Source organism: Papilio polytes, unplaced genomic scaffold, assembly GCF_000836215.1.
Source record: "Papilio polytes unplaced genomic scaffold, Ppol_1.0 DF823177.1, whole genome shotgun sequence".
NCBI classification, from domain to species: domain Eukaryota; kingdom Metazoa; phylum Arthropoda; class Insecta; order Lepidoptera; family Papilionidae; genus Papilio; species Papilio polytes.
The window spans coordinates 2,089,507-2,115,832 of NW_013526027.1; the positions used below are offsets into that span (position 1 = coordinate 2,089,507).

At 33.5% G+C, this 26,326-nt stretch overlaps 3 protein-coding genes across 3 annotated transcripts; 1 reads left to right on the top strand and 2 right to left on the bottom strand.

Annotated features, from left to right (window-relative positions):
- Positions 1–82: 82 nt before the first annotated feature.
- Positions 83–11,795, bottom strand: LOC106105196 (graves disease carrier protein-like). Its single transcript, XM_013285465.1, has 6 exons — positions 11,098–11,795; positions 10,715–10,941; positions 5,020–5,208; positions 4,572–4,728; positions 3,072–3,213; positions 83–1,591 (listed from the first exon to the last, which is right to left on the bottom strand). The coding sequence occupies exons 1-6, from the start codon at positions 11,159–11,161 to the stop codon at positions 1,414–1,416; spliced, it is 957 nt and encodes a 318-aa protein (XP_013140919.1). The 5' UTR covers positions 11,162–11,795; the 3' UTR covers positions 83–1,413.
- A 250-nt stretch (positions 11,796–12,045) lies between these two features.
- LOC106105195 (sialin) lies at positions 12,046–19,725 on the top strand. The gene is made up of 11 exons (XM_013285464.1): positions 12,046–12,473; positions 13,665–13,885; positions 15,442–15,532; positions 15,943–16,091; positions 16,366–16,513; positions 16,921–17,090; positions 17,163–17,312; positions 17,675–17,807; positions 18,130–18,285; positions 18,668–18,753; positions 19,158–19,725. Exons 1-11 carry the CDS (start codon positions 12,431–12,433, stop codon positions 19,338–19,340), a joined length of 1,530 nt encoding a protein of 509 aa, XP_013140918.1. The 5' UTR covers positions 12,046–12,430; the 3' UTR covers positions 19,341–19,725.
- Positions 19,726–20,869: 1,144 nt separating this feature from the next.
- LOC106105101 (5-methylcytosine rRNA methyltransferase NSUN4) lies at positions 20,870–26,266 on the bottom strand. Its single transcript, XM_013285329.1, has 10 exons — positions 26,142–26,266; positions 25,888–26,074; positions 25,336–25,573; positions 25,080–25,258; positions 24,611–24,739; positions 23,991–24,174; positions 23,246–23,363; positions 22,412–22,536; positions 21,784–21,921; positions 20,870–21,052 (listed from the first exon to the last, which is right to left on the bottom strand). The coding sequence occupies exons 1-10, from the start codon at positions 26,220–26,222 to the stop codon at positions 20,905–20,907; spliced, it is 1,527 nt and encodes a 508-aa protein (XP_013140783.1). The 5' UTR covers positions 26,223–26,266; the 3' UTR covers positions 20,870–20,904.
- Positions 26,267–26,326: the final 60 nt, after the last annotated feature.

The following is a 26,326-nucleotide window of genomic DNA, read 5'->3' on the forward strand; positions in this document are numbered from 1 at the left end:
CATAAAAATATTCTTTTTATTTGAATAAATACAAACAGCACACCTGTAAGTCCATTACAATTATTCTTGTAGTTTTTCACTATTTTTCCATATTCCTTTTGATATTTACAATTATTTGGTTTATCCAAAGCAAAAGTTTACAATGACATCGTAAAAAATTTATTTTTTGTAACAAAATGCATTGAAAAACCAGGGACGCACATCAACCGACACCACATAATTGATCTAAATAAAATCGACTAAACAAACGTCACTTTTTGATTACAATATAGCAATAATTATAAATCGTAAATTTTATTTACCACAATAATTATTTTGTATATAACCGCATACGAATTCGTCAAATTGTCTTCTCTTAGCCGATTAACGTCTCTTAGTAGCCTTTAGCGGTAAGAGAAAAAGAGATATTATTGTAGCATTTTCTCATTAAAATACAACACGTTCTTTAGTACAAAAATAAACAGTTTTTTTACTGCGTATGTCGCATTAACCAAACGCTTCTACAAGGAATGTAAAACATACGAAAGTAACCTCAAAGTTACATTTACACTTAAATTAAATTCGATTAATATATTTGTCATCTTGTGTTCTCTTAAAATAGTACCTAATTTTAGACAACCAATAATAACCATTTATAAATTAACACCAATTGAATAAACAAGATTTCCTAAAATAATTTAAAACAAGAACAAAGTTTTAAAAAGATTACGTTCAACGGCCGGTATCAAGGTCATAAACATTTGAATTCAGGTTACAATAAGAATTATACACAATTGTTTTAACCCAAAAAGATACCAGAAGATTTCAGAAAAAACTTCAGTATGAAAAAAACAAATGAATTGCTACATGATGTTGCCTTTTTAAATCTTGGGTAGAAATAATTTAACTACGTACATATAAAATTGTAGATTTTTTTCAGAAATTATTGCATACATCATTTATCTGACAAGTACAGTCTGTATATAATTAAATACAATCAGAGATTATCTATTTTTAAACAAATATTGTATTTGAGAAATACTACTAAATACTGTTTCTGACGTCATGAATCTGCCGACTACAGATTAAAGAAAAAAGAACAGAGAGACAATACAATACCCCTTAATATATTCCTACCAATTGGTAGTTTTTTGTTAGCTTGGTATATTTTTCTACTAAATAATGCGTCAAACTTATCTGGCTCTGTGAGCGAAGTTCTGGCGGCTTCTAAATATAAAACCTATTTGGACACAAAAGATCTTTTAACAAAGACAGATGAATTAATGTAGAGTCTAGCACGAAAATTTACAAAAGTATTCGTAATTTTTACATTTCTATTCGAATACTCATACATATTTCGAAGATAACTACGAATGTTATGTAACATTTCGTGCTAGGTTAGTTTCTCTTGTTCATAGGGTCGTATAAATTAATTTACGCGACAGTCATGCCAGTGTCTAATTGCAGCAGTTGCTTCATGAGCTCGTACGTCGAGAAGGAGGTGGCCACCATTGGTATAGCTCTGAGGTAGTTGATGCTCATGCCGCGGTACAGACCCTTCGTGATACCATTCTCTCGGTATATCAACGTCAATGTTTTGATCATTCCCGCGCTAGAAAAAGTTCACAGATTATATAAACGTTCAGAAACGTTTTAAAGTGACGTTGACAGTCGCATTAAAAATGGTAAAGTCATTTAATTTTTTATAGATAATTTAGTATTATTTTATATGTCTTCATTTAAGGAATTAACAATTATTGGTACAAATTTCCAATGATTTCAAATAATAGGCATGCTCTATATATCTATGCAAGTTTTATTTCAACATCCAAATAAATTGAAGATTACTAGAAACCAAAAGATAATTTCCTGTCAAACCATGTTCTATAATCTGTTAAATGCATATTTATAATTAATAGCAGATTATGTACTAAAGAAATAAATACAAAAAACTATAACCAACCTTCTGTTGTTACGCCATCACCACATGCAAAGATTATGTAATACAAAATAATTAATTTAATTGTTAGTAAATACACATCTAAGAACAATACGAAGTTCACACATTTCGTATTATCCTATTGTTACACGCTAAGCAAAAGCCTAACCAGTTTAAAAACAGAAAAAAAAGATCAAAGCCATGTTAGATATTGGTTTAATTATTTCAGTATCTCTCTTAACAATATTAGCTGTTTTAGTCAATATCAAGCTAAAGTAAATGCAATGTTAACCCAAATTTTAAAACCCCTTCTTACAAAATACCTTTTCAAATCAAATTTTACTTTTAAATATGCAAAATTTAACCATTCACCTATTAAGTACCATGCATATTAGTCAAGTTTTAGTTTACATATTAGACATTAAGTGGGCTAACTTTTAGGCTAGAACAAGCTACTAGGCTAGAAAGCTTCATAGGAATCAAAGCGATAATAAACAGTTATGCGATAGTTTAGTTTCAGAGGTGCGCTGACTTTTAGTGTGCATATTTCACGATTGTTTAAGACATTCGTAACTACTATCGACTTCTTTTAAGGATGTTGTATTTTATGTCTTTACTAGCTGTTCCCATGCGACTTCATTCGCATTTGCAATTTCATTTTGTTGTTCACATTTGTCAATTTATCAATTGCAAATGTCAAAATGATACGATTTGATGTCAAAACCATAGCATGCTTCCTTGATGTTGACAACAACTTAGTCTCTTTTCCAAATTAGGGTTTTTATGCAAAATATTTACCCCTAAGTTTAACGGCTATATAGCCTAAAGCGTGACGTAAGTGTAGGGTTTTGTTTTTATTAAAAAAGAGTTATTCTAAAATATTCTGTGATTGCTGACATCTTAGGCAACAAAGAAGTGTGTGTTTACGCTTTATTATTATAGTATAGATTAAATTTTTAGGCTTCACTAACACTCATTGGCTTAATAATACTTCAAACTACAATATATGGCAAAAGAAATTGACAATTTCAAACACTTGAATATCTAAGATACTAGAATAAACAAATAGCAACGTTCTTGTGTGTTGTGTGTTAAGTCAAAGATGTGTGCGCTCTTAGTGTTAGCCAACCCTCCGTAGTGACGTGCGACTTACCCGAACTTGGCAGTGTTGGGGTCCATGCAGGCGAGCTGCATGCGGCGGCGCGTCACGTCCAGCGGGTAGGACACGGACTGCGCCACCGCGCCCGCCAGCCCGCCGCACACCAGCTTGCCCGGCACCGTCAGCACCAGCCCACCTAACCACATGTGCGCCGATAAACAAACATATCTACTGTTACGATGAAAATTAGTACCGCACAGTAGATTGGCGAAACTTTAAATTCACGATAGTATCGATTACATTAATTGTTTAAAACTACATATCTCCGAGTCGAAATTTTGATTTTTTCCATAACTTCGCCTGAAATACATTAAAAATAGTAATGTAACCTATATCTTCCAGACAGTTTTCAACATCCACTAATTGGAGTTTTTAAGTTACGGTGTAATGAACATCACACATCTAAATTTTTGCATTTATAATATTAAAATGATAGACATGCCTGTGTTATCAAACGAAACACTAACAGCCTTACAAATAAACGCGGTATAAAATTAAACTTAGAAATAAACTAAGTATAAGTAAAATCTGATATTAGATTATACGCAGTTTATTCTGGATACCGCGTTTATATTTATAGCTCTGAAACTTTTCAATATACATCTATCTATCTCTATTTTACCTCTCTCTCTCTCTCTCTCTCTCTCATATATATCTTATTAATATAAATACGAAAGTTTAGATGGATGAATGTTTGTTAGAGTTTGTAACCAAAACTGCTGAACGGATATTAAAAAAATTTGGCAAAGATGTAGGGGAGCTTAAAACAGAGGTTTTTCTTTCAATTCCACGCGAAAGGAGTCACAGGCGAAAGCTAGTAGATAGTATTAGTAGTACATTGTAAGCCTATGGTATTTAAAGGTATTTAGATAACTCAAATTAGATTACTCAAAAATCTTCAGGTGTGTAATGTTTTCGTAACATTTATGCAATGCTAAATTTAACGGTCCGTGTAACATTTTTTGCAGTTGCTTTGCGTCATTACAAATAAAACACGTAAATCTCTCACTCTTATTACTTACACGCTGAAAATTATCCTCTTTTTATAACAACACGTTGCTTTAGATTTATTTTTTGAATTGGACGTAGAATTTTCAATACTAATATTATAAAGAGGAAAGATTTGTATTTTTGTATACATTGAAATAACTCAAAAACTACTGGGCCGATTTCAAAATATGTTATGCTTTGTTATCACTGAGTAACATATGCACTTTTTTCTATTTTTTGGTTTGAAGCAAAAAAGGCGCTAGCAACAGCCAGTATTATGTAAATCAAATTATTTGAGAATTATCATCGATATTGTGTTAAAAGGTGTAACTTAAAAAGGTGTGACGTCATTAAACCATCGACAAAGCTTATATTTTACCTTCTTTCACCATCTATGTATTTTATCATATTACTATCTCTACTATTTCCATACGAAATATGAGGGACAACAATATCAATACAAGTGTGTGTGTAGTGTTAATATACAGTCTATTGTTAGCTGACCTGTGTTCCTGTCGCATTTCCTGCAGAGTGTGGTGGGCGCGTACTTCATACAGACGTACTTGAGGGACTCGAAGCAGTAGAAACTGAAGCCTGCGTAAGGGATCATACCCACCATGGTCGGCACGAAGCCGCGGTATAGAGCGTGGATACCGCCCTCCTAAAACATACATCATATTTTTCTCCTAAGCCCCTAAATAGTTGGTTATAGTTTTCGAAACTTTACGATAGATGAGAATTTTGGGCGTATTCCTTTAAAATTTTCTATGAACCCAGTTTTACGATAAACAAAATTTTAAGGGAGGCGGACTAATGCTGGTTAGATGAAATATCACTTTATTTTAGTTTTAAGGAATCAACGTTGTTTTTTTTTTTTGGTTAAAAGTAGCTGGGAAACGGTACACAAATGACCTTGACCTGTGGACATAATTTAAGTATTGTTTCCACTGACCGTGCGGAACATGGTGATGGCAGTGTTAGCGATACCAGTGTACCGATGCTCGCCTGTCACTTGGAAGGCGAGACGCGCTCGTATCGTGTCAAGCGGGTAGGTAAGCGTGACCGCAGTAACGCCGGCCGCTGCACCCGCCACAAATTTATCCCCGTGCTGCACCATTGGGATGTTTATCGCGCTTAGGTACTGTAAAACAATAAATGTGGTTGTTAGAATACTTTTTTACTAGCACTAACCGATACATTGATAATTGTATAGGCACTTGTTGCGAGTGCCGCAGAAATGATCCTGGAAGTCAGAACCAAAAATTGGTGTAATTGAAACTCTTTAGTGAGGTGACATGACCTTGGCATTTCTATATTAAAGATAAAAATTACATTTATGCCATATCCTTAAACAACATCTATAGAGTTTCAATTTGTAAACAACTGCTTGAAATTCCAAGCACGAAACAATACACCCACTATTATATATGTAGTTCGTACTAAGAGGATGTTTACATAGTTCAGTGGGTGTGTCGTCAAAAACAAACAAAACATTATTGTACTACATTACTCAAATATACGTTTATACAACAACATAATAATTCTCACCTAAAGCTACATGAAATCTAATATCGTGATAAACGAATGATCGTGATATATCTGTTACTACAACAACCTTAAAAACTGAATACACAAACATTTTATTATCAATTGTAAACAAGATTCATATTGAGGTTTTCAAATGCTCGGAACGTTGCTAGTCGTGATGCAGAACATGTTAGGTGTAAGCAATTATGTGGTGCCTAGGACACATAATGTATTTCGAGATCGAATACTTAGGGAACTTTTACCTTATTTCAGATTACTTGCAGAATGTAAAGATAAAAGTAAATTTAAAATAAAAAAAATGGTTTGTAGATAAGTTATCCTAAACTTAAATACATATCTCACAGTGAAAATATTCATAGTTTTTTAAGATGTTTTTAAAAACCTCTATGTACCTTATATTATAAAAATTTAGATGGATGGATGTTTATTAGAGTTTGTAGTCAAAATTGCTGAACGGATTTTGACGATTTGGCATAGATGTAGAGAATAGTCTAAAATAACGGCGACATATTTTTTTAATACGACGCGGACAGAGTCGCAGGAGAAAGCTAGTTATAAATAAATAAAACAGCGGTGTGAAATGTGATGCGATGGAAGAAATAGTACCTTGGACGAATAGTAACTTGGTATGATTCGTGTCAATATAGCTTACAAGAATGTCATCTCTTTTGTTTCCTTTGAAACTGAGACGGGAATATTTTTTCGTAGTCTCCACAGTGTAAATACAATTACGTTATACCCGTACCACTTGTCAGTCCATTCAGTACTGCGGCCCCTTGCATCAATTTAAATGCTAAATTGAGAATTGATTCGTCTAGGATTTGAATAAAATTTATTAGGAATACCAGTTTTATTGATGTAAATAATTATATTCACATAGGCAAATATGTAAACATAAAATTTACAAATTTCTATAAATTTACTAATATAATAAATGCTAAAGTTTAGATGGATGGATGTTTGTTACTGCTCCAGAACGGCTTAATAGATCTCGCTGAAGTTTAGAATATCATAGAAAATAATTTATTTAAATCGTGGACAGAGCCGTGAACAAAAGCCAGTTTAACTATACGTAACAGATACGGATTTAAAACAAATCATTTATTAATTTGATATTTATGTTAACAGGAGGAAAATGTCTAAAAGAATCGTTCAGAATACTTATTAATGTTATTTCTGAGATATCAAATATTTTACAGATGTATTAGGAATAGATTATGTAACACGGAAAAAATATTATTTCCCTCATTAGCATAAAGCAACGGTCAATGTCATTTCTTACTGTGATAAAAAAATGAGTGAATGATTTACTGCGATAATAGAATAGAAAAAAACAATTAAAATTTATAAAAAAGAATAATTAAGTTAGTGTTTTTTTTTCAAAACTGTCACCATCGAGGTTTATTATTTAATGTATTCTATTAATTATATAAGTTTTGCAATAAATAAGCAAGCTATATGAAATTTGTTCCTTTCGTAGACTAAACGTTTTAACAGATTTTCAAATGATGTCAATTGATTGGTTCGTTTTCCCGACGGATTATTCTAGATTGGAGGTTGTTTTTGATTTTTTTATTAACATGTTATTGACGTAAAATTGTCCTATAATGAATTATTCCCGTTGGAAAAATTAATTTCACGATAAATCAATACGTTACAGATTGGCTTTACGTTGTAGGAACAAATTTAAAATTCGCATTTTAATCAGATGTGACAAAAGGTACGCAGTCAGTCTGACCTTGAGTTGCTGTGTACATTACAATGAACAAACCGATTTCATTACACGAACACCCAGCTTTGTTCAGATAACTATTGTCAGAAATACAACGACATTGTTTTCATTCATACAACACTTACATATTGTAATCTCTTTTTTTTATAACATAAGATGGCAAACGAGCAAGCGGCCACTTGAATCCGCCAAAATGGCGAAGCGACCGCTGCTCTAAGACATCCGCAATTACAGATGCGTTACCTACCCTCATCCGACGGAGGAGTAGACGCACATAATAAGGATATTTCCACTTGCTACGCATTTCCTGCACCGTCAAATCCACTTCCTCTTCCCATCCTCTTAAAAGAAAAGGGTGGTAAAGAGAAAGGGACTAAAATTAGGCCTCCGGCATCACACTCATCAGACGAAACACGGAATTGCTTCCATTTGACGCCTGTTTTCTGTGTGGTCGTGGTATTACACCGGGCGTGCCGGCCTATTCGTGCTAAGATGTTGAAGCTGGCACTACCACTGTAAATTTCACTTTCATTCCCTTTGGCAAAATAGAGACAACAATATTAAGAAAAATGCTATGAACTTTCAAAAGGGCAGAGAAATTAATTCTGAGTGCAAGGTGACTCCATTATGCATTTTGACGACATTTATCTGACGACCTTATATGAAAATAAGGTTGGTTTTAATCATTTAAGGAAATCACTTATGCTTCAAAATGTTATTGAATGCATGGTTAAAATGGGTTTTGAGGTTTTTTACGAATATTATTCCAATCGCGTCTTCTGAGAGAATGTGGTAGATAGCTATTCAAACCAAGTAAATGTTTTTATTAACTACCATTGTAAATTAATACAATAATAAACAAATAGTAAAACAAATAAGTTTGCAATTAAATTATAAGATTTAAATTGATATCACAATAACATAATTGTGGTTAATTTATTTTTAATTACTAATTCAATTTGTTGTTATTGGATAATAATATTGTATGGAATATTCAAATTGCTTTTGTTCTCTTTAATAATACGGAAATAATTTTACCCGCGACTTAATTCAGGCGGAATTAAAAATAACTTAGTAAGTAACGTAAATGTTCTTGCAGATTATGTTATAATTATTTAATGACTAGCTTTCGCCCGCGACTCCGTCCGTGTAGAATAAAAAAAAAAAGTAAGTAGCTTATATGTTCTTCCAGACTATGCTAGATCTATGCCAAATTTCATGGAGATCCGTTCAGCCGTTTAGGCTACAAACGCTAACAAACATCCATCCGTCTAAACTTTCACATCTTACTAATCTCACTAATATTATACTAATATTATAAATGCGAAAGTATAGATGGATGGATGGATGGATGGATAGATGGATAGATGGATGGATGGATGGATGGATGTTTGTTAGCGTTTCTAGCCTAAACGGCTGAACGGATCTCCATGAAATTTGGCACAGGTTTAGAGCATAGTCGGGAAGAACACATAGGCTACTTTTTATCCCGGGAATAGTCACGGTTCCCATGGGATTCACTAATTTAGTTTTTTAATGTTTACCCGATCATTCTGCAACGGTTCAGTATATATTATTGAAATTTGGCACAGATATAAAACAAAGTCTGGAGTACACATGGGATAAGCTTCATCCCCGAGAAATGTCCGGTTCCCGAGGGATACGTAGCTTTTTGTAATTTATATAGTTCGTATGTTTTCTAATGCCACGCGGACGAAGTTGCGGGCAACAGCTCGTATATAATATCAGTAAGATTATTGCATTAATACACTTTATTTGAAAGATACATCTTACAAAATGTAAATTGTTGGAATCACGTAACGACTTCCACATTTTTTATGGTATTGTTGGTTTACACATCAAATTAATAAATTTACATATTCCTTTCAATGTAAAACATTTTTTTCCGTAATGAAATTAATTTTTTACTTTACTTTTAGATGTATCATTAATTAGATGGTGCTTTTATTCAACTAGATCACGTTTTTATCAAATGTCAATGTATTTTTTTTTTAATTCTTACATTGTATTGATAACCTTTGAGGCTAGTTAAATTTAAACTACACAAAAAAAACTACTTCACTAATAACTAGTACATTACTGTATTTTTCGTAGACCTTGTTATATAGATAAAAGAGAAGACTAGCTTTCGCCCACGACTCCGTCCTCTATGGAATTAAAAAAAAGACAAAAGGAAGTAGCCTGTGTTCTTCCAGACTATGCTCTACATTTAAGATTCATTCAGTGGTTGAGCAGCAAACATAAAGAAACATCCATCCAAGCATTCACATTTTTTTTTCTATAAAAAAAAGGGGGCAAACGAGCGGCGTGAACACCAAGATGGTCGACGACCCATGGACATCCGCAACACCAGAGGAACTACAGATGCGTTGCCGGTCTTTGAGGAAATGATAGGCTCGCTTTTTTAATAAAATAAAGTCTTAAACTGTAGATGCTAAGATTTTGTCTTCTTAAATAGTAATTTGTCATTAGAGATCCTCGGACTTATGAATTTTTATAGACTTAAATATTGAAATAGAAGACATGTTTATTATTAAAACTCTTTCTACTGTTAAAGAGCCTATACAAAAAAACATATTTTCATCTTTTCATACCATTTATATTTACTCATATTCATAATCATTGACAATACATCTTTGTACAGAAGATGTTAATCTGCGAGTTACTTTACTAAGGGCCTGTCACTGGCTGATAGATAATCAGATAGCTTAAAAATGACATCACTGGCAGCTAAGAGAACAAAATCCGATATTTCCATTACATATTTTACACATTGGTTTGTTATCAGACAATTTACAATTTGGTGGAACAAGCCTTAAATATTTAAAACTAGCTGTCGCCCGCGACTTCGGCTGCGTGGAATTAACAGAAACAAAACTAAATAGCCTATGTGTTCTTCCAGACTATCCTCTATATCTATGCCAAATTTTATCAAGATCCGTTTAGCTGTATAATTTACAATCTTTAATAAACATCCATACATCCATTCAAACTTTCGCATTTATAATATTAGTATGAAGTAAGATTTAGAAGCCCAGTAACACATCATTAAATAATTTTGTACATTCTAGAATGAAAGATAATCAGGAAGAGATGATTTTGTCAGAAATATAAGTTTTTTCTTACAATACAAGATATGTAAATAACTGCAAAAAATTATAAAGCCAACTTCGTTACCATGTATCTGAAGAAATGACCTTTTGCTCTTTTCTTCATTCAATTTAAAGTTGTATTATTTCATATAATTATCAGGAAAATTAATTTTAAATTATTTACATTTCATTATCACAATAAATCATTGTCATTTTAAGTTATGGTGTTTACATTGAAATATTTTTTTACATACCTTCTTGTAAATCTCAAAACTTGTGAATTGTGTCGCCGCATATGGGAATATTCTGACCATTTGAGCACCATTCCCCTTGTATAGAGCAAAGATGGATTCTTGTTTGACAATTGCAGTCAGTCCTCCGAACACTCCATGATGTTTATAATGAACTGATTGTGCTTGCAGGAGGATCTTTATTCTGTCAAGTGGAGCTACTGCCGTTTTAGCACACATGCCAGCTACACCTGTTGTACAAAAAATGCTTTAACACACTTATTTTTTAATTTTTTCAATATTATTTCACTAGAAAAATTATTTTACTAACAATATAAAGTATAAAGTTTTAGATGGTTTTAATGTAAATTAATTTTATTAAATTAAAATAAATAAATCAAACATACCTCCTGCTAATAAATTCCTTAAGATAAAATCTAGGTCACTCTTTGGTTCCATTTTTAAAGCCATTTGTAATTAACTTCTGTGACGAGTTTTCAAAACACAATTTTACTATTTTCTCAAACTTAACATTAACAAGTAAGGTGCCAATTGTTTTAATTTAACTTAATTATATGCCATAACAAGTAGCATATCTTCACGATTTAGCACGAAACATTTTAGACAAACTTTCACCGCCGATTCTTGCTTACTTTCCTTAGTTTACGGTTCTTCCGTTTGTTTCGTAAACAGTTTGTTCGTGCGGTTTAATCCCTACCCGGAGTTTGACTGCCGAAAGGCACCACTTAAATGAACGATGTTGAATACATTTCATTTAAGAATATTTTAATACTTTTTTTATCTTATTTTTATCACACTATTTTAACGAATACACGGAACCACCGTCAACGTCAATTTGTCAATGACTCAGTCAAGTCAACTCAGTGACGTTTGGTTGACTTTTGTTGCCTTGACAGGTGGCAAAGCGGATGTTTATTTGAATGAAAGAACGACGTCTTGTTTAGAATGAACGAAAGAAAGAACTACTGCTACCACTACTACCGGTTCCTGTTACCTTTGAATTTTGATAGACTCTATAAAATCAAATTCAAAGACTTTTATAGACTACTTAACTAATCTGCAAAACTTTACTAGGTGGCTATTACTACTACGGGCTATTACTAATAGAATTTTGAATATTATAAAGGTTTTGAGGTGCCATCTTGTGGTGAAAACATGTAATAAGATAGTAGTATAAAATTCCAATTGATTTTTTGCTACAAAACACCAGATGTCGCTAATAACGGTGAAAGCTGATGAAAGCCTTATGTGTATTATGAATAATATAATTTTATATTTTTTAACAAATTAAGATTATAACTATGCTTAATATAATTAGATTAATTTGAGAACGTATAAAAGTAATTAAAATCTCATACGTACTTTTGGTTCAATCGATCTCTAAGGAGCAAGAGCTTTGAAGGTCACCTTGAAAGACCGCGAAAGCTCAAACGAGACGCTCGGAACGTCAGAAACATTTCGGTACATGGTAGAAATCACGTACGATGGACTGAAGGAATGTGCCGGCTATAAGTGAATTAAGGAGAGGGTAGAGTATTTAGTATTATGCCTGTGATTGCAACATGTTTGTGATCGCTTGCATTTAGTAAAACGTTTCTCGGACGTTCCCGGCAAACGCGTGCGACATTCCGTTGATACCAAACGTGTGCGTTTGGTTTATTTTGTGTAATCACAAGAGTTTTTGTTAGAAGTAATCGACCGTTATTTTAAATTATCACCATGGATGATGCTGATGTACCAGCAAAAGGAAATATATTCGGAAGTAAGTTTATTATATTTAATTAATGCGTTAGAAACGAGTCCTGCGTTTGTTTATTATTGATAAAACTGCAATAATTTCTGTAAACGATATTTTTTTTTTAATTTCGTGCTAACAGGGAAAATTCAACGTAATTTTAAAAAATATCTATTTTAATAATGCAGTTTATGAGTAACATGTATGAGATATCTAGAGGAAGGAAAATTACGGAGAAACTAGTAAATTCAAAACATTTTTTTATTGTTGACATGGTTTTACGTCATCGGAATTAAATCAACACACGCAGTTGAAAAAGTGCATTGAACTCGGACGCATAACGATAAAATTAAAATAACGTCAGTAGGGTTGTCGACACTATAAAATCACATATGATCTAAGTCACATTTAATTAATTTTATCTATATCAAATAATAACTAGGTATCTTTGATTTCTTAGTTTACTTTTGTGATAATCAGAGCTTTTTTAATTTGATGAAAAATTTAAAAAAATACAATTTTTGTAGAGATTCTTGATCAACCTTGATTTATTCATTCCTATTTCATATATAGGACAACAAGAACGTTAACTGTGTTGAAAGTTAACTCATAAAATAATTATTAACTTCGTAATTATCAGATTGACGACAAAATCTTCTTTGTCTATTAAAAATAGATCACTCTAGACACCAGTAACAAAAGATGTTCAAACGTAGGACAAGGCACGAAGGGTTTCTTTTGGCTGTTTTCTTCGTCCAGAATAAAATTTTAGAACACCTCTTGTTTCTTCACAATACCGTACCTTGAGCTTGACATGTTACGAAACATTTTATTCTGGATCTTATAACCTTTTAATGTGGGAAGGTCACAGGATAATGCGCCAGGTTTACTTCAGATTTATTGTTTTATACTCTATTCTGTTGGTGATAAAGATCATTATTAAATACAAGAAATGTGTTTATGTTATTTGCTGTGACTGTTTATCTATGAATCTTTGTATGTACAAGTCTCTTGAAGCCGTCTCGAGTTCGATTTATCATTTTCCTGAACTGTGCTAATTGTTTAGCGGAATCGATTGTAATAACGAGTAAGGAACCAAATCTTACTCTTGAATTAATTGTTCCATTATGTGTGGCTTTTGTTAGTAAAAAACACAAAAGTTACTTCATGTTTTAACTTATACGAGATGACGAAATAAAGAGTAAACTTTGTTAACAGAGGTGGTGCCGGCGCGGTATGTACTCGCCGTGCTGGGCTCTATTGCGATGGCGATTGTCTATGGTTTGAAGGTGAACCTGTCAGTCGCTATGGTGGGCATGCTCAACCACACCTCTATACGACTGTCCTCGCATCCTGACAGGAACCACCTGGAGTTGAGCAACTACACGGCACCTAGTGACGTCGAATGTCAACCCACTTCTGGTGAAGGTCATGTCACGGTAAGATAACTCAAGACGTAGTTATTAGACTAGTACGGATGTACGGAACAGTTTAGGGTTTTCACACTGCTAAAATATTCCAATAAAAACGTAGATTTTATTTGAACAAACGTTAAATGTAAATAAAAAGGCAGTGTTATTTATAAATCGGGCAACATTTTGCATTTCGTGTTTGGCGCCAAAACAGATTACATTTCCAGCACAACAATAATTGTCTTGAGAGAGCTGAATTGAGATTAAGATTTACAACAATTACATATTTAGTGGCGACTGGGCCATAAAAACTGTTGTAAGATTTTAGGTGTAGTTTAATCATTATTAAACTAAAAATGGACCATGGTCATGTCAGTATTTTAAGTCTACTTTATTAGTACTAGAATCTTAATCCCTTTAATAATAGTTTCTAGATAATATGTATCCGATCATACAAAATATTTGTAACAAGGTTGCATCTTGATAATCCATAATCGTAAATAAATCGAGATTTTAAAGCGCACTAACAAAATAGAATTTGATTTCGACTATTATAGTTTGTAGCGAACATTAAACTGTGACCTTGAGCGACGAAAAGAGTTACATCTCCTGTGTAATTCCTGAAGAGATTACTTTTTTCGCTGCATGGCTGGATTGTTTGGAAGAGGCATTATCTTATTTATTTCTGGTATTGTATGCTTCTGTACTAGTGGCAGCAATGTGATCAAAATGCTGTTGTGAATTTTGGATTAAATCCAAGAAAAATATCCGCGGATAAGTAAACGATTGACCTTTTCTCCTATATAATATCTAAATTTGGCTCTTTGTTTTTACACATCTTAATTATTAGAGTTAAACTCTGTAATTTTTTCAGGCCGTAATTTTGGGTAAAATATAGATAATGGTCGGTATTCAAGTCACTTTAGGATGTTTAAAAGTGCTATAAAAGTCGCTGTTTAATTATTTTTATCGCGAGACACGACGGTCATCGTAATTCAATCGGGCAACATGTAATGACCGCGACACATTTATGGAAGTACCAATGTGGCCTCTTTATATCAATGAAAATAAAATCAATCTTTCTGTTTGTCCTCTATGCGTCCTTAAAAAAGTAAAATCGTTATAAAACCTAGGATGGGTTCCCTGTAGGCGCTTGGGAGGTTTTCTGACCACCACATAAGAAATACATTTTTATAAATGTGATTATCTTGGAGCTTGGAGCTTGGAGCTGTCATATGTCAATTTTGGCGCGCAACAGTAATTTCGCTCAGTATTCTGTAAATGTTTTCTATAATAATCATTCTCTATTTACTCTACTATTTACAGACTAAATGGGTAATAAGATTTCCTAAAACAAAAATGTGTAATCCAAAAATAAACATTTAAGTATTCTCATACGACGTGACTTTGTACACGCGGGACGTTCCGATATGCTAATGAATTTGAAGACTTACTCATAGTTTGCATTTACAATTATAGCAACTACGCAAGTTTAGAGTTAATGATGTTAGAGCAAAGATAGATTATAGATGACTATTATATCCATACAGTAAAATGTATTTGTTTATTGCTACTTGTTTTAGGAAATGGATGGACCATTCGAGTGGTCATCGGAAATTCAAGGCATAATCCTCAGTTGCTATTTCTGGGGTTATTTCGTGTCTCAAATACCCGGTAAGTTGTCTTAAGAAAGAATAATAATTTTATTAATTCCGAATGCATAATTTGAGAGTGAACGTTAGGTCAACACCGTTATTTAGCGGTATCTTTATGAATAAATTAAACAAGTTTTAAAGCCCTTCTATCATGTATAAGATGATCTATAAAATAAGGAATAAGAAAATAATAATCAATATGTAAGTTTAATTGCTAATAAAGACCACCATAGTATATTAAAGACCGTTGAAAACCTACTGGCTAGATGGCGCTACGGTTCAACATGACTATAAAATCAACATTAGGGTAGACAGAGTAGAGTCCGGTGCGTTCCTCTGGAGATTCCGGGACCGGCCACCGAGGGGGACAAAAAAAAAGATAGAGAACAAACGTCAAACACACGAGTATAAACTTTAAGTGAAATGTAGGTGCTCGAGTGGCAGAACTCTTCTCAGCGAAATGGGTGATGTTCTTCAGCGTGACTATAAATGTGGTATGCACACTACTGACACCTGTCATGGCGGAGGCCCATTACATTGCAGTCGTAATTATGAGAATAGGAGAAGGTATTGGCGGGGTATGTATACATGAAGATCATTTTATAGTCTGTACTACATTTTGAAAGCAACAGATACTTGAAAGAACTAGACAGTAGTTGAATCCGCTGCGGCAAAAAACGAAAGGCACACTCGTCCTGGGTAATACCATGACCATTCAGAAGACAGGAGTCGTATTGTTTAGCTGGAACCCAATTTCTAGTTCCCTTTCCTTATCGTAAGGATTTTTTCCTAACGTTAATTACTATGTTCTAAACTTTGTTCAACTTTTGATAAACCGTTTTTGTCTTACAGGGCGTAACATTTCCCGCAATGCACGTATTGCTGTCAAAATGGGCGCCGCCGGCAGAGCGCAGTGTAATGGCGGCGTTGGTTTACGCGGGAACATCGCTCGGTACTGTCATATCGATGCTGATGGCGGGCATGCTTACTGCATCGTTGGGTAAATTATATTGGTTCTGTAATAATCAATGAAATACGATGTAAAACTGTCAGAGTAACAGTGATAAGTGGAGAGAGTACTTAAAACTTGATCTTCGATCATCAGAAGTTTCTAGAAAGATCATTCTGAACGATCGGGCAAATATCTAAGCTTTCCCGAGAATAACTGATTATCTCGAGGTTGCACAGAAAGTTTAGATGCATAAAAGTCGAGTTTGTAACCTAAACTGCCAAACGGACCTCGATAAAATTTGGCATATACATATGTAGAGTCTAGAAGAACACTGGTACTTACTACGTTTCTTTTAATAACGCATGGACGGAATCTACGGCAAAAGTTTTCTTATTTCTTTAACAGATTCTGACGTAATATCTGAAAGAATTTAATGACTCCCTCACCTCGTGTAGGTTGGGAGAGCGTGTTCTACGTGATGGGAGGTCTATCATGCCTGTGGTGCGTGCTGTGGGTGACGCTGGTTCAGGACACGCCGCAGCAGCAGCCACTCATCAGCATCGAAGAACGGGAGATGATCATCACCTCGCTGGGAGGGAAGACCAATGATCATAGTCCACACAAGGTAACTTTAACAGCTTGATTTACCTTGAAGAGTTTTTTTTTCTATTGGTCTACTGAGTGAGGTCACTTCTAGAAGTTGCCGGTGCCGTGGCGCGCGGTCCTGACTTCGCCTGCGTTCCTGTCCATCCTGGTGGCGCATGCTTGCTCCAACTGGGGCTGGTATATGCTGCTCATCGAGCTTCCCTTCTATATGAAGCAAGTCCTCAAATTCAACATGACTGAGGTATGACTAAACATACTAATATTATAAATGCGAAAGTTTAGATGGATGGATGGATATTTGTTAGAGTTTGTAGCCTAAACGGCTGAACGATTTCAATCAAATTTAGTTTAGATTTAGATGATACACTGGAATCATACATCATAGACTACCCACTTTTGTTTTTTTTAATTCCACGCGAACGGAGTTGCGGGCGAAAGCTACTTAATAATATTAAAATACAACAGCTTGAAGTTGCCCAGGACATCTTCCTTTGGTCAAGTGATAAACTTTTTTTTCGGTTGATTTATTTATGTTTCACTTTTTTCACATGTTTTATTAGCCGCAGTATCTATATTTTCACCGTTGTCATTGTTTGTTGATAGAATGCAGTAACCACGTCCCTACCATTCCTCTCGCTGTGGATCTTCAGCATAGCGCTGAGCCGCACGCTGGACTGGCTGCGCGGCAGGAACATCATCACAACCACCACTGCTAGGAAGATTGGCACTTTGTTCGGTGAGATTATATATATGGTAATTGACAGATTCGGTAGGGGTTGAGGGAGAACACCTCTCTTTTTTTTATAGGTTGGTACTGATTGAAGTTACCAATAAAGAAAAAAAGAAATTTTACGGTAATGCCAAGGGGGAAATATGCTTAATATTTGATAGAGGTAAATCTAGAAACGTATGGATTGCGTGAAAGATGAAGGGAGTGAAGACTGAGATGACGGATGACAGAGTTATTTGGCGGAAAACCCTGTGCCTTGACCCTACGGGAGTAGGACAAGGTGGGGGAGATGATGATGATGATTAGATGAAGGGTTATGAATCCCCAGCGTCGCTGGTGCCGGCGGCGTGCCTGCTGGCGCTGTGCTACGTGGGGTGCGCGCGCGGCGCCGCGGTGGCGCTCACCGCGCTCGGCGTCACCTGCATCGGCGGCATGTTCTGCGGATTCCTCTCCAACCATATCGATATTGCGCCTAACTTCGCCGGTAAGTCCAAGTTACAGATAGCTTTATTGTTACTAATGTAGTATAAGAGACTTTCTAACAATTTTAGTTGAAACGTTTGGGCTTGAAATAAATTATTATTATAGCTCGACTTACAAGACATATATTTTGAACGAGTACGTATATTTCTGTTCTGTTAAATCTTAAATCTTAAGATATCAATAAGGTCGATTGACTGAAGATAAAATAAATATGTATTCTACTTTTAAAACAATTCAAAACGTGGCGATATATTGAAAAAAAAAGCAAAAAAAGGGCTATTTGATTTCACTTTACAATGCTGTTACATATACTTAAATTATGAATCTAAAAAAAATCATACTTGGTCCTTCGAGCAGAATGGTTACATATAAAATATTTTCAGGTACCCTCATGGCCTTGACGAATACAGTCGCGACTATTCCCGGTATTGTTGTACCCATTTTCGTCGGAATATTGACACATGGAAACGTAAGTGTACAAAATTACAGACCAACTAATTTTTTTGACCCGGTAGATAAAAATGGATAAAAGAAACTAAATCCTGATAGCTCATTAACGTCCACTTTTTATGTCATCTATACTGATATTGTAAAGTGTAGAAGAGTAAAGAGGAAATATTTGATTGTATTGAAATAACTCAAAAGCTAATGACCCGATTTGAAAAAATCTTTCACCATTAAAAAGCTAAATTATCGCTGAGTAACATAGGCTATATTGTTTAATTTCACGTGGACGAAATCGCGAGCAAAAGCTAGTTTTCCATATCCTTGTAGGTTTTACATATTTTGTGACAGAAATAAACAAAATCAGCGATCACAGGACTACACATTGATTACTATTAGCAAAGTATAAAAGAATTATTTCATTTCCAGCAAACCATATCAGCGTGGCGCGTCATCTTCTTCGTGACAATAGGGTTGTACATAATAGAGATAATAGTGTACACGTTGTTCGGGTCCGGAGAGCAGCAGCCCTGGAACAACCCACCGGAGGACCACGAGGAAGAGGGGGCCAACAGACCTTTGAATTCCACTACGGAGAAGACACATGTTTAAACTTATTAAGGGGGGATAAAAAAGTTAGAGCCATGGCTCTAGATGCACCACATATACATAAAGCGATTTTAATTCATGCTTCATGTTATGTCGCTATTGGACAGTAAGACAGCCAACTGTCGCTAATGAGACAAAAAACCATACCAAGCGCAACTGTCCAAAAAGTAGAGCCGCGTCTCTATTCACAAGATAAACATAAACTGATTTTAACGCTTGGTTTATATTATGCCAGTAATGTTGGACAATAAGACAGCTAAGATTCGCCAATAAGCCAAATACCCATGACAGCGTAACTGGCATAATAGCTAATTTTACATATAAAATATCTCTGTTTTTTTTTTTAATAACATAGAAAAATAATGTTCTACGCATATCGTTTATACTAATGAAAATTTAGATAAAATAAATATATTTATTAACTATCTTAGTTAGTAATAATATGTACTTATGTATTAGTTTGCATTTAAATTTGGATTTTTTTTAAATAAATTTATACGTTTTTAAAAGCTATTTTGTGGCAAATGTACTTTTAGGTCGACTGTAATTTAGGTTATTTAGTTAGGCATTGATCTGGTTTGAACTGATTTTAGTATTATAAGGTTTAGTTAGTTTTTTTTAATACATTAAAATCAAAATTTATAAGAGGGATTATATTAATCTTATTTTAATTGGTTTATTCTGTATCAGCCATATAATGATTAGTCAGGATTTATTGACTGTATTATTTATATTTGTTTAGAAGTAGTTAGTGAATTATTTTTTTTAAGTATTGCCATAGACTGTCTTCATGACGTTACCGCGTCTATTAGTATTTTTTTTTATTTTTATTAATTATTATAGAGAAATTAGTAATCTTTACACTATTTTAATTTTTTAATAAAGTGATATTAACCATTTTTAATTGTACTTAACGAAATTAGTGCTGTGGATTATCCTATAATTTTTTTTTATGACATATTCTGTTTATAGAGCGACAAGTTATTTGACCCGGTATAATTTGACTAAAGAGCACACTAGCGCTCTCCTTTTATGTTAATTTTTATATATATTTGTAGGTTTTTTTTTGACAGAACCAACCGATTGGCCTTTTTACCGAGATATCTTAATTGAGTATAGAAATAATATAATTGAAGTTTTTATAATAAATACTTGTATAAATGTTATATTAAAATATCATTATTGTTACTGGCAGGCTTTAAACTTTTTTAGTGTACATCTATTTTTGAGACTTCGCTTACCAAAGACGCGACTTATTGTATAGTACTTATGTATTTTTTTTTAACAAATAAAGTTAAAATTAAAATAAAAAAATTATGTTTTATTAAAAGATTGTATGTAAAATGTAATGTAAAACCTAAATGTAATAATAAATTTAATGATAATATATTTAAAAAGATTTCCATGATTAACAAATAATTAGTTCTGAGATTTGAAACTAAGAACATTTTTTCCTGCAAAAGGGTTATTTATATGAAAAACTAAAACTACTATCCCACAGATAAATCAAGGTAAGCAAATAAAGAAAACAATACTATCAACATTTTTATTACTTAATTACTTATCGTTACTTAACCCTGACAAGTCTAGCGATATACGCAGGACCAAAGTTAGCGGCAGTGGAAGGCAGCACCAGCTGGCCGTAGCGCGGCTTAGCTGCGCCGCTCGCAAGCTGTAATGTGCTGCTCAAACTGCGCAGTGGTGATGAAAGATCTCTGAAAAAGAACATCACTAGATGTTTATTTACTTATTTATTTATAAAATATACCAACAAATAAGTTACGGAACAATCACATAAGAAATAAAATATACGACACAAGAATGTTAATATTTTTTTTATAGATATGTATAAATAGATAGGCGATTGTTACCTAATGACAACTTATACTTCGTTCTGACTTAAACGATTTGATGTTATAATAGTTAAGTCTATCATTATTAATTCAAAAACTTTTCACACGATCAACTGCAACAATCAGCGTCAAAATTGCGAAAATCAATTACCATAGTTATAGCCTATCCATTTAAACAGGTCAGTGATTGAAACCGACTGATCGATTGTCATCTTAGTGTCATCAATTATTTTTTTTGTTAATTATTTATTTATTTGAAAGGTACACCAATTTTTTAAATATTTTAACCTAATTAGATCAAAAAGGTGTGGAGTGTATCGCTGATCTTTTTTTTTTGACGAGATTCCGCTATTTGATACGGAATGTAATCCATTTGTGTGGTGTATGTGTGTTTTCGCTGCGAGTTGAGTCTGTGTGTGTATTGTGCAGTGTGCTTAAGTTACTAGTCTTAATTCTATTCTAGAGAACCAGAGAACAACTACTGTAGCAAATACAACCAATTGCATGTTCAAAGTTCAAACAAAGAAGCAGAAGAACATACAGATGACATGCGTACACAAATTATTATTTTTAACTAGTTTATTAAGACATACTTGACAACAGCTACGATCTGGTACGTTTCGAAGGCGTGTTTGAGCGCGGCGTGCAGCACGCCGTCGTTCTGCACCGGGCTCAGCGAGCACGTCGAGTACACCACCGCCCCGCCCACACGCACCAACTTCAGAGCGTTCCTATACACACAGAAAAGAAGAGAAATTAACAGATATATACATATTAATATAAAAAAAACTTTTTGATTTTGGATGTCAGAAATCACAGCATCTTTTTGATTTTTCTTTTTTTTAATAAAAAGCCCTATATTGACGATGCATTATAGGCTATACATCTTTACGCCAGTTAATTTAGGGGGTGAATAAATTGAAAAAGATTGTCATGCGAGAAAGAAACAAGACCTCCATGGTAATCGTTGACCAATTGCAAAGATTTTCATTGTCATTTAAGCATTGAAAATCTGCCATTTGCAAGTTAATAATTTCGAAAAGTGAACATTTAAAAAAGACGTTAAAATATCATGAGGACTTCATCCTTCATCCATCCTTACAGGAACAGCTTTGTCATGCTTGGTTTTTTGTAGAATATTAATTTTAAATATATACATTTCACATTCATATTCGAACACAAGTTTGAGAACCTCTGAAATCAAAGTGTGTGTAAACTCACACTAATAGTTGTGTCTGCAGTTCCGGTATCCGCAGCCTCTCCTTCACTCTGTCCGGTCTGAATATGTTGTTCTCATCCTCGTTCACTGAATGTCTATCTGTGGTGCATGGCACATCTACCAATACCTGGGAATAATTTAAAAAAAATTAAACGCAGAAAACAATTGTACAAATTTTCTCGCAATAAAAAAAGTTGCATTTCCAGTCATTTGTATGTAATATAATTGTTTTATTCAGTTTGTATTTTTTTTATACAAAAAGGTGGCAAACAAGCTAGCGGCCACCTAAATCCGCCAAAATGGATAAGCGACCGCTGCCCATAGACATCCGTAATTACAGATGCGTTGCCTACCCTAAATCGACGAAGGAGGAGAAGCACATAAAGAGGATATTTCCCCATCCTATGCGTCTCCTCCACCGCCAAATCCACTTTTCCATCCATCCTTCTCTTAAAGAAAAAGGTGGGACGGGAAAGGGACTAAAATTGGGCCTCCGGCACCACACTCATCAGACGAAACGTGGAATTGCTTCCACTTCACGCTTGTCTTCTGTGTTGTCGTGGTATTGCTGGGGGCGAGCCGGCCCATTCGTGCGAAGATGTTAAAGCGGGCTCTACCACTGATAGATTTTTTCAATACGAGGCAAACATATTGCAACACTCAGGTGTTCATAGATATCCGCAATAACAGAGGAACTGATGTTAAAGTAGCCAGAGACCAGAATTCCATTTGGCTCAAAGACATATCTTTCTCGAATTTCCTATATTTATATATTTTCGCATGCATTTGGTGTTGACGTACAATAAATTATTGTATAGTACGTGTATTAAATATACCTTGTCGAATCCTTGATCGTCAGTGAAATTGCGACCATCGACACGTGAAAGCACCACTCTTTCCCGCCATTTGTTGTTACCAAAATCAATCAAGTAGTCACGGAATACCGCTTCCGTCCTAAAAGTACATAATACTTATTCACTAGCATACGATAAATATTAAACTTTTTAATAAACTTGTAAAATAAGGATTTGTAAATTTGAAAGTGACGTTGGAAAGAATTGTATTTTGGTTATCAGGTTATCTGTAGCACAGGGGAACCTACTGCAGGAGTCAAGACTCTCATAAAATGTTTATTTTTAATAGTGAAATAAAGCATTTATCTATTGTATGACCATGTTGATCATCATAATAATTTATTTTTTCTAATTTAATTTAGAATTGTCATAAAAGATAGATTGTAATTTCTGAGATGTAAGGTAATTTTTATATGTTAGTTTTTATATCTGTGAATGTTGTGTTTGCCTGTAAATTAAACATGTTTATGTTTATATTTTTTACTGAGTTTCAACGTATGTAAATCTATTTTAATATGTTTTGCTGGCAATCCTATAAAAATAAAATAAAACAAGATAAAAATAATAAAAAAATTAAAGTTTCAAGTTTTGTCTTTCAAAGATACGATAATTTACATAGGAGCCATTGTGGACACATTTAACACATAAGGCGTGAGAATCTATACATGGAATATAGATTTTGTTTGTTCAATATTATAAAGATATATAGTTTAATTAAAAATCTCACCTATTTGACCTGGATATAGATACATCATTACAAACAACAACATCGGGTAACAATGTCTGCAACGCGACTAGGGCTTTGCCCCCCGGCGCTGAGCACAGGTCTAGCAATCTATCTCCAGGGGACAAGCAGAGTGCTAACACTGCGACAACACTGCTGCAGTCCATTGGATAATAGTTGAACACTCCTGAAAATAACATAACAAAATCAATACTGTAGCGATAACAATTATTGCAAAATTCACATTATAAGTATGGTAATTCTTACAAAAACAATTTATTGTCTATATGTATATCTATACTAGCTTTTGAGCGCGACAACGTCTGCTTAGGATAAAAAAGCAAAATCTGTGTGTTCTTCCAGATTATACATTAGAAATATGACAAATTTCATGTATGTCTGTTTATCGGTTTAGGATATAACTTCTAACAAACACACATTTATTGAAACTATCGCATTTATACTATAAGTATGATAGAAGAAAAAAATAACAACAAAATTAAAAAAATTCTTACAACGTTCTATATAATATCATATCGAGATTTTAGAAACATGCATATCAAAGGGAACAAGATGTGTAAGAAATGCAATTCATATTTATAAGTTCTGCATACCCCTCTTACCTGTTTGAGATCTCTTTGGTTCTGGAAACATACTCCAGTCACTGTTCATTTCATATGTGTACACTTTCAAATGTTCCGGAAAACTAAATTCCGTTTCTGGCTCTATTATAAGAGGGAAGTCTTTGTCTTCTGCAAAACATTGTTTTATTATAATAATAGTAATAACAGTAGAGTAATATTATACAGGTAATACTATACCTGTATAATATATAAAAATATGTTTGTTTTATTTTATTTACATTTAAAAGTGGGGCAGATGGAGGCAAAATAATTTTAAAAAGAAAATAATAGTAGAATAATAATTAGCAAGAAGTTTAAGTTTTGCATTCAATAATTTACCCTAAAAATCATTGGATTATTAACATTATTTGTGCTTTTCAAAAGTATAATAACAATTCCAAAAAAAAATTAAACCACCCAAGCATTTTTCTATATGTTAATGGATTCAAAGGTAATAAATTTTACTTACTGCTATTATAATAAGAATAATGAAGAGACTCAGGCACCCAATCATCTAAACCCTTAAGTTTAGTTGCCGGTATATATTGGTACAGAACTTCAGAATTGATCCCCATAGATGGCTCTATTATTCTAGACTGATCTATTTCCGCATTATCTAGTGCTTCATCTAAAGTTCTGTTAGCTACCCTGGAATACATAGAATACAGCTATTTCATATTTTTAAACACAATTAAAAAAAAAACAGACAAAGAATATTTACTTACATTTCCTTATCTTTTTTATTCTCTATAATTTTGTCAATATTATTGCTTAAATCTATTTTTTCGGGCACATTATTACTCTGTGGATAAACTCCAGAAACTTCATCATTCTGAAGTCTTGAAATATAATTATCTATAATGCTTGTGTGTGATTTAGATTGTACATCAGACTCTGTTTCTGGTGTATATTCATTGGAAAATGTTTGTTGTATTTTCATTAAATCTCTGAGACAATGTGCTCCTGAAAGATAATTATCAAGTTTAAATACGATTGTTATCAAGTTTTAAAATTAAATTATTTAAACTTTCGTGAGATATTTTATAATTAATTATTTACGGCTTACTCACGTATACTTTTCTTTTTCCGTGCGAGGCGCGACGCGAACGCGATACATACTTAACCCTCGCCCTGAAGAAGGACCCCCGCAGGGTCTGAAACTGGTCGGTGCCGTCACCGGAAAAAGAAAAGTATACGTGAGTAAGCCGTAAATAATTAAGTTTTAAAATTATCATAACAACATTAGACTCTTTAATGTTGCTTTTCTTTTTTCTTACCTCTATTAGAAAGATATTTCATAGTTTCTTCTTCGTCTCCATAATTATTTATAACAGCGACATATTTAGACTTACGAAGTAAGGCTTCTTTCATTGGGGGCCATTGTTCACCAAAAACCGAACCATAGAAATCATCAAAGTGGTTTAATGCCTTGTATTTAGGGCCAGTTTTCTTTCTTAGTTTTGCCTACAAACATAAACTTTTAACAAAATACTGTAACTTTATACAAAACTGAAGTAAAAAAGGATATTACCCAATGAGTCTTTGTTTTAAATCGAGCTTGTAATATGAAGAAAGATCTAGAAGATATATTTTCTTTAAGAATGTTAAACATGATGAATTTTACACATTTATTTCAGGTTGAAAGATCACATTATTTTTGTAACAATTTGTTGATATATTTCTTTAGGTTAGAAAGAAACATATGAATTTGACATT

Bases quoted from the DNA above. Each gene is read 5' to 3' on its own strand.
- LOC106105101 (XM_013285329.1), bottom strand. From the start codon at position 26,222: ATGTTTAACATTCTTAAAGAAAATATATCTTCTAGATCTTTCTTCATA. The intron at 24,740-25,079 runs GTAAGTAAAATT...AATGTTTTGCAG, and splicing joins TTATTCTTATTATAATAGCA to AAGACAAAGACTTCCCTCTT. The intron at 21,053-21,783 runs GTATGTCTTAAT...GTTCTTTTTCAG, and splicing joins CAGATCGTAGCTGTTGTCAA to AGATCTTTCATCACCACTGC.
- LOC106105196 (XM_013285465.1), bottom strand. From the start codon at position 11,161: ATGGCTTTAAAAATGGAACCAAAGAGTGACCTAGATTTTATCTTAAGG. The intron at 4,729-5,019 runs GTCAGTGGAAAC...TGTATGTTTTAG, and splicing joins CCATCACCATGTTCCGCACG to GAGGGCGGTATCCACGCTCT. The intron at 1,592-3,071 runs GTAAGTCGCACG...AACTTTTTCTAG, and splicing joins CCCAACACTGCCAAGTTCGG to CGCGGGAATGATCAAAACAT.
- LOC106105195 (XM_013285464.1), top strand. From the start codon at position 12,431: ATGGATGATGCTGATGTACCAGCAAAAGGAAATATATTCGGAA. The intron at 18,286-18,667 runs GTAAGTCCAAGT...AAATATTTTCAG, and splicing joins TATTGCGCCTAACTTCGCCG to GTACCCTCATGGCCTTGACG. The intron at 18,754-19,157 runs GTAAGTGTACAA...TTTCATTTCCAG, and splicing joins GAATATTGACACATGGAAAC to CAAACCATATCAGCGTGGCG.